This window comes from Myotis daubentonii, chromosome 8 (genome assembly GCF_963259705.1).
Source record: "Myotis daubentonii chromosome 8, mMyoDau2.1, whole genome shotgun sequence".
Lineage (NCBI taxonomy): Eukaryota > Metazoa > Chordata > Mammalia > Chiroptera > Vespertilionidae > Myotis > Myotis daubentonii.
In genome coordinates, this window is record NC_081847.1 from 67,540,315 (window position 1) to 67,553,874 (window position 13,560).

At 50.5% G+C, this 13,560-nt stretch overlaps 1 protein-coding gene across 1 annotated transcript; it reads right to left on the reverse strand.

The window, feature by feature from the left end:
• Positions 1-437: 437 nt before the first annotated feature.
• Positions 438-1,139, reverse strand: DNAJB8 (DnaJ heat shock protein family (Hsp40) member B8). The gene has a single exon (XM_059704915.1). It carries the CDS (start codon positions 1,137-1,139, stop codon positions 438-440), a length of 702 nt encoding a protein of 233 aa, XP_059560898.1.
• Between the last annotated feature and the right edge of the window lie 12,421 nt (positions 1,140-13,560).

Consider the following 13,560-nt stretch of genomic DNA (forward strand, 5'->3'; position numbering starts at 1 on the left):
TGGGGCATGCAGCCGATCAACGATTCTTTCTCATCATTGATGTTTCTCTCCCTCTCCCTTCCTCTCTGAAATCAATACAAACATTTTTTTTTAAATAGTAGATGTGGAACACAAGGTTGGATTGAGATGGATCGATGGTCATGACATTTATCAACTGATGCGATACAGATGAGAGATCATAAATCACCTGCAGAACCACCCCTGCATCCTCCCATCCCTGTCCCCAACAGCGGGATTCGGGAGGCGGTGCCTGCAGCCCTGAGGCCCAGGCCCCTCTGCACATCCACTTGTGCTGGAGCCAGCGCTGCGCAGGTCCACGTAGATGCCCCCCACCCCAAAGCCAGGCCAGCTGATTCGATGCACTCACTTGGAACGTTTATTAACCAGCAGCCTGCGGTGGCGGTCAGGTGGTGGGTGCAGGACCTTGGTGGCCATGGTCACTTGCTTTCCACTCGTTTAAGCTGCTCCTTGCCGTTGATTATCAACGACTTCAGCTGCCCATCCTCTTGCACTTCCACACGCTCCTGCCCGTTCTCCACGATGCGCTTGGTGGTGACCCTGTGTCCATTAACCAACTCGGTGGACGACATCACTGACTTGAACCCTGAGCTGCCAGAGCCAGAGCTCCCGAAGGAGGTGGATGAGAAGGTGGTGCGGGTAGCGCTTCCCCCGTGGCCCAGATTGTCTAAAGCAGAGAAGGCCTCCATGAAGGCTGGGAACTCACCGAAGCAGTTGGAGAAGGCGGCCCTCAGGCTATGGCCCTGGCTGGCACCGTCACTGTTGAAGGGGGTGACCCAGAAGTCAAAGGAGAAAGGATCCAGGCCACCAAAAAACTCGCGGAAGATGTCCTCGGGGTTCCGGAAGGTGTAGCCGCTGCCAAAGGGGCTGTTGTAAGGGGTGCTGGCCCCGCCACCAGCCCCCCAGCTGCCACAGCCCACCCGGTCGTAGAGCGAGCGCTTCTTGGGGTCGGACAGGACCTCGTAGGCCTCGGACACCTGCTTGAACTTCTTCTCAGCCTCCTCCTTGTTGTCAGGGTTCTTGTCAGGGTGCCAGCGCAAGGCCAGCTTCCGGTAGGCCTTCTTGATGTCCTCCGGGGTGGCACTCGACTGTACCCCCAGCACTTCGTAATAGTTAACCATGCTGAAGGGGGAATTGGGGCAGAGGTGGGTGAGAAGGTGAGGTGGGCCCAGGGGCCCAGGTGATTAGGGTGGCTGCGGAGGAGGCAGCAGCTGGTGTGGGTCCCTCAGCAGGGGTCTTGCTGGCTCTGGGCGTGGCTCTGCCCAGCGAATTTACCCTTTCATAGTACCAGCTTTCAGGGACAGGTGGACACCTCCACTGACAGGGGTGGGGGGAGGGGAGGGACACTGCCACTGTGGGGCCAGGCAGAGGCAGGTTCCCCAGCACAGCTGAGACCAGGCCCTTTATGACATCAGCCCCTGGGCGGGGCAGATCCACCCCCAGCTCTGGCCCCAGCAACACCAGGCATGTTGGCCTGACCCTCTGAACAAGGCTGGCCACCACGGTGGGCCGAGACTCGGAGCTGGGTAATGTTGGGGCTGTTGGCTGAGCCCGGGATCAGCCACGGGATCTGGGCCCACGTGAGCAACAAAGCTCAGTGATGTTGGTCCGGGGAAGGGAGTGAGGGCTTCCTGGGTTATGGTCAATGGCTGGGTTGTTGGTATGGGTTGAGGGGGCCCAAGGTGGAGGTTCAGGCAGGATGGGGGCAGGAGTTCATTCTTCTTGGGCCCCATTAGCCTATCAGATCTTCAAAGGTAAGCTCCACCAAAGGCAGGGATGGTTGCCAGCATCTAGGACAGTGCCTGGCAATCAGTTCAACTTGTTGAATGAATGAAGCTCAGAGACATGCAACAACATACTCAAGGTCACAGAGTATGTCAGTGCAAGAGAGGGAGATGCAAACCCAGGGCTCTTCTGAGACTAGTGGACAGCAAATCAAAAGAAGCATTTAGCCCTGGCCAGTTTTTCTCAGGGGTTAGAGCGTCAGCCTGCAGACTGAAAGGTCAAGGGTTCGATTCCCAGTCAAGGACATGTACCTGGGTTGCAAGTTCCCAGCCCCAGTAGGGGCACATACAGGAGGCAACCTAGCGATGTCTCTTTCTCATGTCACTGTTTCTCTCTCTCTATCTCCCCTCCTCCCTCCCTTCTACTCTCTCTAGAAATTAATGGAAAAAATATCCTCCAGTGAGGATCAAAAAATAAATAAAAGAAGCATTTCACTCAATTCTGGAAAGAAAAATAGGAATTGAAAATAACTATAGATTAGTGAGTGTAGTGGGTAGAATAGTACCCCCCGGCCCCCCCCACACACACACACACAAAGGATATGTCCCTGTCATTGTGGCCAGAATCTATGAATGTGACCTTATTTGGAAAAGTCTTCACAGATGTAATTAAATTAAATTAGGGATCTCAAGATGTGATCATCCTGGATTATTTGGGTTGGTTTTAAATCTAATGACAAGACAAGTACCCTTATGAGAGACACACAGAGAGGCACACCAAGAGAAGAGAGGGTGATGAGATGATGGAGGCAGAAATGGGGGTGACGCAGTGCATGGAAAGCCGATAGTTACCAGAAGCTGGAAGGAGCAAGGAAGGGTCCTCCCTCAGGGACTCTGGAAGGACTGCAGCATGGATGACACTTAATTTGGGGCTTCTAGCTTCCATAACTGTGAGGGGACAAATTTCTGTTGTTTTAAGCCCCCTAGTCTGTGTTAGTCATGGTAGCCCAAAGAAATTAACACAGGGTGCATTTCTATTTTTTTAAATTCTTGTTCTGATGTTGGATCATTTTTTAGAAATGACGATTAACAATATTGATTAACATCTATTCCTACCTTCACCTGACCTCCCTCCAGTTAAGATGGAAAACAGGCTAAACTGTGTCCTAACCAAGCCAGTGAGGAACTTAGCTGTTTGGATCACTGAATCAACTAGGATGGCATTTCTCTTCCTTCTTCCCTTCCTTCATCCCTCCTTCCTGCCCTCTTCTTTCTCTTCTTCCTATTTCTAATGTCTATTTCTTTTTATTATTCTCCCTCCCTCTTTCTCTTTTCCTTCAACACTCATTGGTACTAGGTTCCTAGCACCCTGCAGGGGACAGCATGTTCTCACCAATTCCAGATGCCCGGAGGAATGAAAGCAGAATCTGGAGACACTTTGCAAATCCAACCTAGAGATAAACGCCATCACCCCACATACCTTACCAAGAGCAGGACTTGCTCCTTGTGCCCCCACGTCCATCCACCCACACTGACTAACACACATAAGTCATGTCGCTTGGTAGAGGAACTGAATAACAGAATAACTTCATTGGGCTTAGCTACAGATGAAAATACTTTTACATTTTGTAACTATATTTCTGCCACTGTAGTTAGAACCTGTTCTTGACAGACTCGTCTATTGAAACTGGGAAAAGATACCAACCCACATAATTCTCCATGACGATGACATTGGGAGTAGTGCTGTTGTTGACTATGGTGTCTGTAGGGACATGACAAAGTGAGGTATGCATGGTGACAGTTAAGGCATCATTGAAACAGTAGAAGTCATTAGGGTAGCAGTATTGGTGTGATAGTGGAGTTGACAATGGCGAAAGTGGTGCTAGTGGAGGTAATGGTGGTGAGGATGTTGGTGGAGACAGTAACTTATGGTGGCAGTGGTAGTAGTGGTCATGGTAACAATGGAAGAGATGGTAACTGTGAGACCAGTGGTGAAGAGGTGTTGATAGCGATGGTGGAGGTGTGATGGACGTGGCTACTAGCAGAGCTGTTGATGAAGTTTGTGGTGGTGATGGTGGTCCTGGCGGTGGTGACGTTGGTAATGGTGGTGATGAAGGCAGTGAGGTAGGAAAAATTGCGTGTTATACAGCTTTGCTACAGTAACAACCCCCACACTTCCATGCCTTTTGAAAAACATTTAGTTGTTTTCCACTTTACTTGTTAGCACCCATGGGTCAGCTGCTGGGCTCCACCCACATGTCTTCTCATTCTGGATCCCAGGCTGCGGAAGTGGGTCTAATCTGAAACATATCATTCTCATGGCAGAAAGGGTGCAAGTAAGAGCTGGTAGAGACTTGGGTTGCCTCTTTAAATCTTCTGTTGGGATGTGACGTGTGTCACTCTTGATCACGACATGTAGTCAAAACCAGTGTCCATGGAGTGGAATAGTACTCCTTTAGGAAAGTTCTGCAAATATCAGTCAACATCTGGAGCTGCACAATACTCTCTCTTTTTTTTTTCAATCCTCACCAGAGGATATGTTTTTCATTGATTCTAGAGCAGTGATGGCGAACCTATGACACCTCTGACACGCGAACTCATTTTTTTGGTTGATTTTTCTTTGTTAAATGGCATTTAAATATATAAAATAAATATCAAAAATATAAATCTTTTTATACTATGGTTGCAAATATCAAAAAATTTCTATATGTAACACGGCACCAGAGTTAAGTTAGAGTTTTTCAAAATGCTGACACGCCGAGTTCAAAAGGTTCACCATCACTGTTCTAGAGAGAGAGGAAAGGAGAGGGAGAAAGAGAAAGAGAGAGAAACATCGATTGGTTGCCTCCCATACTCATCCCGAGTGAGGATGGTAAGGCACAGTACTCTTATAGGGAGGGAGTGGTCAATATTGCAGTGTGCTACAGGTGATAATGGGGGTGGTGGAGGCTGTGATAATGATGGCCCTGGTAGAAATGGTGGTACTACTGCTAGTTATGGAAGTGGAAATGGTGATGCATGGTGATGTCGGTGGCATAACTGTGATAGTAACGAAAAATAATGGGGATGCTAAAAGTGGTGGGAATGATACGCTGGTAGGAATGACTGCTATAGCCATCGTGCCGAGAGTGGGGGTAATGATACTGGAGGTGTGGTGTTCTATATTTCCTGTTGGTAACTCAGCACTACCACCATCTTCTTCTATAGTCTTCTCTGTAGAGCAGAGATTCTGGAAGATTTTATAGAATCCCCTTACCCATATGGTCCCAGATTAGAGTCTTTCAATTCATGAGATTTGGAAAGTGGGAAAGAGGCAATTGTAGGCAGATGACAACCCAAAGGTTCACAGCAACTTCTGGGCAATTTTCTGAGAATCCCCTGCTTCAGGCCTGGAGGCTGAGATATTCAGGGGCAGCATCCAAGAATATCATGAGATTCCCAGCAGCTTCCTGGTGAGCTCTTGAGATCTGCTCTCCTTGGAGCTGCAGGCTGAGACCATCAGCAATGACTTGTTTCCTTGATCTTTACTCCCCTGGGTTGCTCAAAGGTTGTGGACATATTAAATATCTTCATGCCTGTTCTATAGTCAGCAACTGTGTACCTGTATCATGATGACAGCTACACAGATAGATGAAGGTGGTGGGAATGTTGGACATGGGCATGGTGATAATGATGATGATGATGCAGGTGGTGATGGTGTGATGTCAGAGGTGGTGTTGGAGGTGGTGATGACAGTTGTCATGGTTGAGCTGGAGGTAATGGTTAGCTGGCTGAGGTAGATGTGGCAGTGGCGGTGGTGATAGAGGAAATGGTGGTAGTGATGAAGAAGGTGGTGGTAATGATAATGGTGGTGGTAGTGATGACAGTGATGGGGGTATTGCTGGTCATGGCAATGTGAATACTAGTTGAGGTAGACATGTTGTTGATAATGTTAGAAATGAAGCAAGTAGTAGAGATGGTAATGGTGATGATGATGGTGGTAGAGATGGTGATGATAATGGAGGTAATATCAGAGGTGGGGTGGTGGTAGCAGTGATAGAAGTGATGGTGATTGTAGTTATGATGATGGTCCTAGTAATGGTGATACTGGTTGAGGTAATGAAGATGATGCCAGGGGCAGGATGTGATAGGGGTGATTGGAATGATAGTGTGATAATAGTGATATGAGCAATGCAATGGTGATACCATAGTAATGGTGATGGTAATAGTGATGGTGGTGATGATGGAGGTAGGGATGATGGTATGTGTATGGTGATGGTGATAGGGTGATGTGATATTGGTAAGGGGGTTGATGACAACAGCAAGACTACAAGTGAAGCTTGAGGGTGCCATAGCAGTGTAATTAGGACAGTATGTGGGTGGCTACAGCAATATTAATAGACAAGGAACCCAGAATGATGAGGTGCTCAAGAAACCTACAGATGCTTCCTCCTACCCAGGCTCCCCTCTTGTCTCCTTGACTGAGACGCTGGTGCTGACCACCTCTGTCTTCCCAAGGAGGAATTTTCTTCTGGTCCCTGTGCTCCAGAGCCCCTTGGCAGGGTCCCTGCCCTGCTCTATGCCCAGGCTCTGTGCCCAGCCTGAGGCCTCATCCTGGGTTGGATCTGTAGGAAGCAGCTGGGGTGAAGACAGGGCTGCAGACTCCATCATATCCCTTGGGTCAGAGCTGTCCCAGAGCCCCACTCATCACTGCTAAAGGTGCCCTGGAGACAGAAAGCCCTCCCAGTTCCCCGGGTGGGTGTGGGGCAAGCTCCCCACAAAGAGAGGTGTGGAGCCTGGTGGCAGCATGCAGAGGTGATTTCCCCTTTTACAAAGATGGAGGAATAGGGTGACCAGCCATGAGCATCAGCTCAGGCCCCCACAGTCATGTCTCTCATAGATTAATAGGCCAACTTCTCTCTCTAACTCTCTCTGTTCTCATTTGTCAATGGGGTAGTGAAACTCCTCCTTTTCGGGACTTCCTCCACTCTGGGGAGCCAGCCTAGCTTCCCTGATCTCTGACCTTTGATGTCCCTAAAGTCAGCCCCCTGGGCCAGGCCAGAGGAGAGAGAAGACCTTAAGTGACCAGGTGATCTCAGGCAGAGCCTGGCCTGCACAGGGAGGACCAGAGAGGGCAGGGCACAGCCAAGATCACACAGCAGTCCCAGGAACCCTCCCCCAGGGTGAGCTGATAGAGGCCAATTAGGCAACCAATTGGTATTCTGAGCAGCCAGAGGCCCCTCTCTGTCTTTGTAATTAATGGAGTGGCTTTTTAAAAGGATTCTAATCACCCTGGATTCCTATCTGCTTATCACTAGCATTCCTAATTAGATGATCCTGGCAGTCACTGGGCTAATTTTCTCCAGCCCCATGCAGCCCTGCCCAGCCTAGGGCAGCCCACCCTACTCCCCTCTCAGCCCCCACCCCCAGCCAGATGGGCAGTTCAGGCCTTCTCTCCCCTCAGGGCCCCCGGTTCTCTAACTGCATTACCTTCAGGATGGATGGGCGACAGCAATGGATGGATGGGTCACTGGATGGACAGTGACAGGTGAGTGAAGGGATTGAATGAACAACTACAAGAGTGCGTGGATGGATAGACAGACAGGCTGAGAGGTTAAGAGCTCAGCTTGTCAAGTCTGACAGCTCTTTTATTAGCTGTGTATTCTTAGTGAAGTCACTTAAGCTCTCTGTGCCATTTCCTCATTTCATCTGTAAAATGGGGGCAGTAATAGCATTTTCCTCATAGGGTTGCTGTGAGGAGAGCTTACTTGCTAGTATAATGATGACAATGTTGATAAGGATGCATAAATGGGTGGATGGAAAGACAGACTGACAGATGAGGGAAGGAATAGTAGATGAATGGGTCCATGGAGGAATGGGTACAAGGGTGGATGCACATACAAATGGGTGGGCTTATGGAAAGCTGGTCACGTGGTGGGTTATTAAACAGACAGAAGGGACAGTGAGTCCTCAGCATTAGACAGGGAGGTGTGGGAAGTGGAGGGCAACCCTTCTCCTTCTCCAGAAGTGACAGGATGATCTCAGCTCAGGTCTCAACACAGACCTGGCCCAGATTTACATTCCCCCTCTAGGACTGCCAGGAAAGCTTCCTGCTCAACCCTCCAGCCAGTGCAGATGGCTGCCCACTGGGTCCCCAGGATCCTTCCCTCAGTCTTAACACCCTTCCTGGTAGAGACCCATGCAGTCTCTGGCGGCTCAGATCTAGCCTCAAGTAGGGCTTTACTGCTAAGGCATCAGTTGTGGGACCCCTGCCCCCTGAGTTCCAAAGTGTACCAGCCTGTTAGGGCAGCCACTCTCCCCTCCTCACTCACAGTTCCCTAGTCCTCAGCCCACCACCCCTGCATGGAGTGACCCTGGGCAGGACTCTGATCACAGGTCCAACAGCTGGTCCCTAGCCGCTAGAAGGATTCAACTCCCAGAGCCTTCCCACATACCCATGGGCCCTGCAGTTTCTGGTGTATGGGGTTTCCTAGATCTTTCTGGAAACAGTATACAACAAAGAAGCCTGACGTGTCTTCCAGAGTCAAGGCCTGCATGCACGCATTCACATCAGCAGACATCCATTCATTTATCTGTCTACCCTGCTAATTCACCCACTCACCCATCCATCCACCCACCAACCACTCACCCATCCATCCACCCACCAACCACTCACCCATCCGTCCACCCACCAACCACTCACCAGTCTATCCATCCCACAGGTTTCTTGAGCTGTCCACACATGTGCTGTGTGCCAGGCACTCTTCCGGGTGTTGCAGGTATATTTGCCAGTGAACACACTAGACAGGGCCTTGTCCTCATAGAGCTGACATCTAGTGGTAGAGATATAAGAAACTGATAACTTATGGACGTTCAATATGATGTCAGGTAGTGAAAGGCGTCGTGGAGAAAAACAAAGCAGAAAAGGGACTTAGAGAGTGATAGCACTTCTCTTTTAGACAGGGTAGTCAGATAAAGCACCTCACACCTCCACATGCACACCCATGCATTGATGGCCCCATGTGTTTGTGCATACCTGTATAGACAAATACACATGCATACGTGTGCACGCAAGTACACACATACACACACGAGGCCTGGGCAGTGTCTCTAAAGGCACCCCTACTGGCTTCAGCGGGGAGGTCCAGGACTGTTTACCCCATCTCCCCTCAGGCCTCTCCATGCCCTGAAGGGTGGGTAGGACCTGCGAGTTGGTATAACTACCAGAATGTGGGATGTCACTCCTGAGGGCGGGACATTATATAAGACTCCTGCCAAGCTGCCAAGAATCCTGCAACTGCAAGGAAACCTCAGGTAGAGTCCAGCTTTGGTTAGCACCTGACGGCAGCTTTGTGGGACCCTAAGTGAGGACCCAGCTACCATGGTGGTATGATAATTAGTAGCTGTTTATGACACACCATGGGCTCCTCACCCACAGAGACTATCTACACTAATAAAAGAGAAAAATGGTAATTGGCGTACGACGATACCCTTTACATTGGCTAATCAGGGCTATATGCAAATTAACTGCCAACTAAGATTGGCAGTTAACTGCCAACAAGATGGCGGTTAATTTGCATATGTAGGCACAATGCAGGGAGGCGAAAGGGAAAGCAGGAAGAAGCCCCCTGCCACTGACAGTGATCGGAAACCCAGGGGGGAGCTAAGAGCTGGGGGGCAGGGCAAAGGCAGCCCTGGGGCCGCCTTTGCCCTGCCCCCCAGCCATGATCAGAGAATCAGGCGCCTTTGCCGCCCTGGCCAGTGATAGCAGGAAGTAGGGGTGGAGCCAGCGATGGGAGCTGGACACGGTTGAAGCTGGCAGTCCCGGGAGCTAGGGGTCCCTTGCCTGGGCCTAAAGCAGAGCCCGCGATCGTGGGGCCGCTGCAGCTGCGGGTCCCCGCTGCCCGAGCCGGACGCCTCAGCCAGAGGCGTTAGGCCTGGGCAGGGCCAGAGCCTGCATCCGCGGGGAGCTGGGGGTCCCCTGCCCAGGCCTGACACCTCTGCCGGAGGCCTCAGGCCTGGTCAAGGGGCCGATCCAGTGATTGGTGATTGGAGGGTGATGAGGGTCAACTCCTCTAGCCGAGGCATCAGGCCTGGGTGGGGGGCTGAGCCGGGGATTGGGGGGATATGATGGTCCCCTTGCCCAGGCCTGAAGCCTGGGCCAGAGGCCTCAGGCCTGGGCGGGGGCCAGAGCCAGTGATCGGGGGGAGATGGGGGTCCCCTGTCCAAGCCTGACACCTCTGGCGGAGGCGTCAGGCCTGGGCAAGGGGCCGATCAGGTGATCAGAGGGTGATGGGGGGTCTACGCCTCTGGCTGAGGCATCAGGCCTGGGCAAGGGGCAGAGCCAGCAATCGGAGGGGTCTGGGGGTCCCCTGCCCAGGCCTGATGCCTGGGCCAGAGGCATCAGGCCTGGGCTGGGGGCAGAACCAGTGATGGGGGGAAATGAGGGTCCCCTGCCCAGGCCTGACACCTCTGTCAGAGGCATCAGGCCTGGGCAAGGGGCCGATCCTGCGATTGGAGGGTGATGGGGGTCAACGCCTGAGGGCTCCCAGTATATGAGAGGAGGCAGGCTGGGCTGAGGGACACTCCCCCACACACACACACACCCAGTGCACGAATTTCATGCACCGGGCCCCTAGTCCTATATAATAAAAGAGAAACATGTAGATTGATCATCTCTCTACTACACTCACCAGCCAATCAGGAGTGGGTATGCAAATTAACCTCATCGTCTCCATGGAGACTGACAGCAGGTAGGAGGCAGCTCCCAGCACAGCCTGCTTGGCCGTCGCTGCAGCAACCCAGGAGCAGGGAAGCGCGGCCCGCAGGCAGCACCCAGCATGGCCTGGTTGGCAGTCACTGTGGTGTGGAGCAGGCAGGCCCTGCAGAGAGCAGAGAACCACTGGGAGCGGGCCTAAGCTGTCAGTAGGCCATCCCCTGAGGGCTCCCAGATTGGAGAGGGTGCAGGTCAGGCAGAGGGACGCACACTTCCCCCTCACCCCGTGTACGAATTTCGTGCACTGGGCCTCTAGTGAAATAATAAATGTGTGTGGTTTTAAACTGCTCAGTTTGTGGACATTTGTTATGCATGGTACTTGCTATATTGATAGCTGTATTTTTAGATTGCTGAAATGTTTCATAATTGAAATTAAAAGGTTAAGAAAGATCCCTATGATATAAAACAGAAAGCAACAAAAATGAACAAAACACACACAAAAAAAACTCACTGACACAGACAACAGTATGGTGGTTATCAGACAGAAAAGGGGTTGGAGGGAGATTGAAGAGAAGAAAGGATATGATGAGAGGAGGAGACTAAACTTTGGGTAATAAACACAATGCAATATACAGACGACATATTATAGTACTGTACTTGAAACTTATATAATGGTATTAACCAATGTCACCCCAATAAATTTAATAAAGAAATTTTTAATGGCCGAAACCGGTTTGGCTCAGTGGATGGAGCGTCAGCCTGCGGACTGGGAGGTCCCGGGTTCGATTCCGGTCAAGGGCATGTACCTGGGTTGCGGGCACATCCCCAGTGGGAGATGTGCAGGAGGCAGCTGGTCGATGTTTCTAACTCTCTATCCCTCTCCCTTCCTCTCTGTAAAAAATCAATAAAATATATTTAAAAAAAAAAAAAAAAAAGAAATTTTTAATGAAAAAAAATCTCTTGCAGCAGTTCTCAACCTGTGGGTCACGAACAATGAAAATATATCCTGCATATCAGATATTTACATTATGATTCATAACAGTAGCAAAATTACAGTTATGAAAAAGCAACAAAAATAATTTTATGGTTGGGGGTCACCACAACATGAGGAACTGTATTAAAGGGTCGCAGCATTAACAAGGTTGAGAACCACTGTGTCTAGAAGAACAGACAGGTTGCAGGGCATGAGCCTGAGGCTGGGGGTTGGGGGCAGGTACTACAAGCAGGTGAGGATGACTCTAGGCAGTGGAAGGTGGAAGGGGGCACAGAGAATAATGCCAAGATGGTGTCAGTGGTGGTGTGCTCTGATATGTATGTACAAGAGTCCCCTTCATCCCTACATTTTGAGGAAAGGAGGCCCATCCCAACAACCTCTCAAAGCTGGGGAAACCTGAATCACAGACCCACCTCCCAGATCAGCCCAAGGCTTCCCCTGGGATCTTTGCCTGGGATCTCTCCCTGTCCCTGGGGAAGAGACAGGGAGAAGAAGCCAGGGGGTCCCTAGGGAGCCCCACAGTGTAGCAGAGGGCTGTGGGAGGGACATAGGGGACAGTGGAAGGAGGCAGCTGCAAAGAGTCCACTAAGTCCCCTCTCCAAGGAGGTGGCCCCTACAACTCCAGCCTGCATGCCAGTGCGGGGAGGTCCTAGGGCCTGAGACCTCAATCCGGCCCCCACTGGTCCTCAGTTTCCCCAGCTGGACAGGAGGGGCCATCTTTGGGGGTCTCTGACTGGTGGGGAACAGGGTGAGGGGAAACACCGAAAGCACCTACTAAATAGTCAGGGGCCCCCCAATGGCACTCCCAGAGACCTTGAGAGTCTTAGATGCTGTGGAAGAAGGAGAAAGAGAAGGGTGAGCAGTTTGTCCTGGATCCCAAACACTCTGGGCTTCTAGGAGTGAAAAGTTTTTGCATGGGGGCTCAGTCTGAAGGCCATCGGGCTGAAATGGCACTAGAAGGGGGTCTCCTGGCTAGCTGGGCTCTCCTAGGACTGAGGACCTTTGTTTTCCTTGTATTATCTTTACAACAATCCTGCAAGATGTGGTCTTGTTTTACTGGTGAGGAATCAGGATTCAGAGAGGCTGCCCTTTGCTTAAGGCTGTGCAGAAAGAGAGCAGCAGGTCTGTCTGCTCCACAGCTAGGTCTTGCCCCTGAGTGATATTGGTTAGGGCCTGGGAAGCTCCTGAAGAGCTTGGGGAGGGAGAACTCAGAGAAGGCTTCCCCTGGGATCTTTGCCTAGGGTTTTGAAGGAAGAAGAGGAGTTCTCCAGGCAGATCTGAGGAAGAGAACATCCCAGGGAGAGAGACCAGTCAGCACAAGGTAGAGGGGGTAAAAAACGTATTTTTCTTAATAATTCTTAATAATTTAAATTACAAAGGTGGCACATGGTTATAAGACATTAAAATACTAGCACAAGTGTATAAAATGAAAAGGACCCTCTTACTCATTCTGGATCTATCAACTTCTCAGAACTGGCAACCATTTTTTTTTTTTTTTGGTATGTATCTTCCCAGATATTTTTCTATCTCTGCACAAACATTTTTTTAAAACAAACAAAAAAAGTGTCATGCTTTATATATTATTCTGCAATATGCTTTTTTTTTCCTCAAAAACCTGCAATTTTGCTTTTTCCCCCCTAAGGCTTCTGTGAGGTGAACCTAAAGAGGGCTCATTGGGCCAGAGAGCATGTGGAATTTTGGTCAACACTCCCACCAACATCATATACTAGGTCTGATTCCACATTTGTCTGGCCTTTTCCATTTTTGCTAAGATGAGAGGTAGAAAGTGGTACCTTTCTTTTCCACTTGCGTGTATTGCATCATTTCTGAGGGTGAGCGCCTGTCCAAATGTTTACTGGCTGTTTATTTATGTTTCTATTAGGAAGGACCTCTTTGTGCACCCTTTGCCTGATATTCTTTTTGGAAGGATGGGGGGTTATTTCCTAGAGGCCCGGTGCATGAAAATTCATGCACTGGAGTGGGGGGGGGGTGGTCCTCAGCCCGGCCTGCCCCCTCTCACAGTCCAGGAGCCCTCAGGGGTGGGAGGCAACCCAGTGATCAGGGGAAGGTAACGCCCCATCACACCTCTGCTGCTGCCACTGCCAACAGTGCAAGCCTCGGGCGGCCCA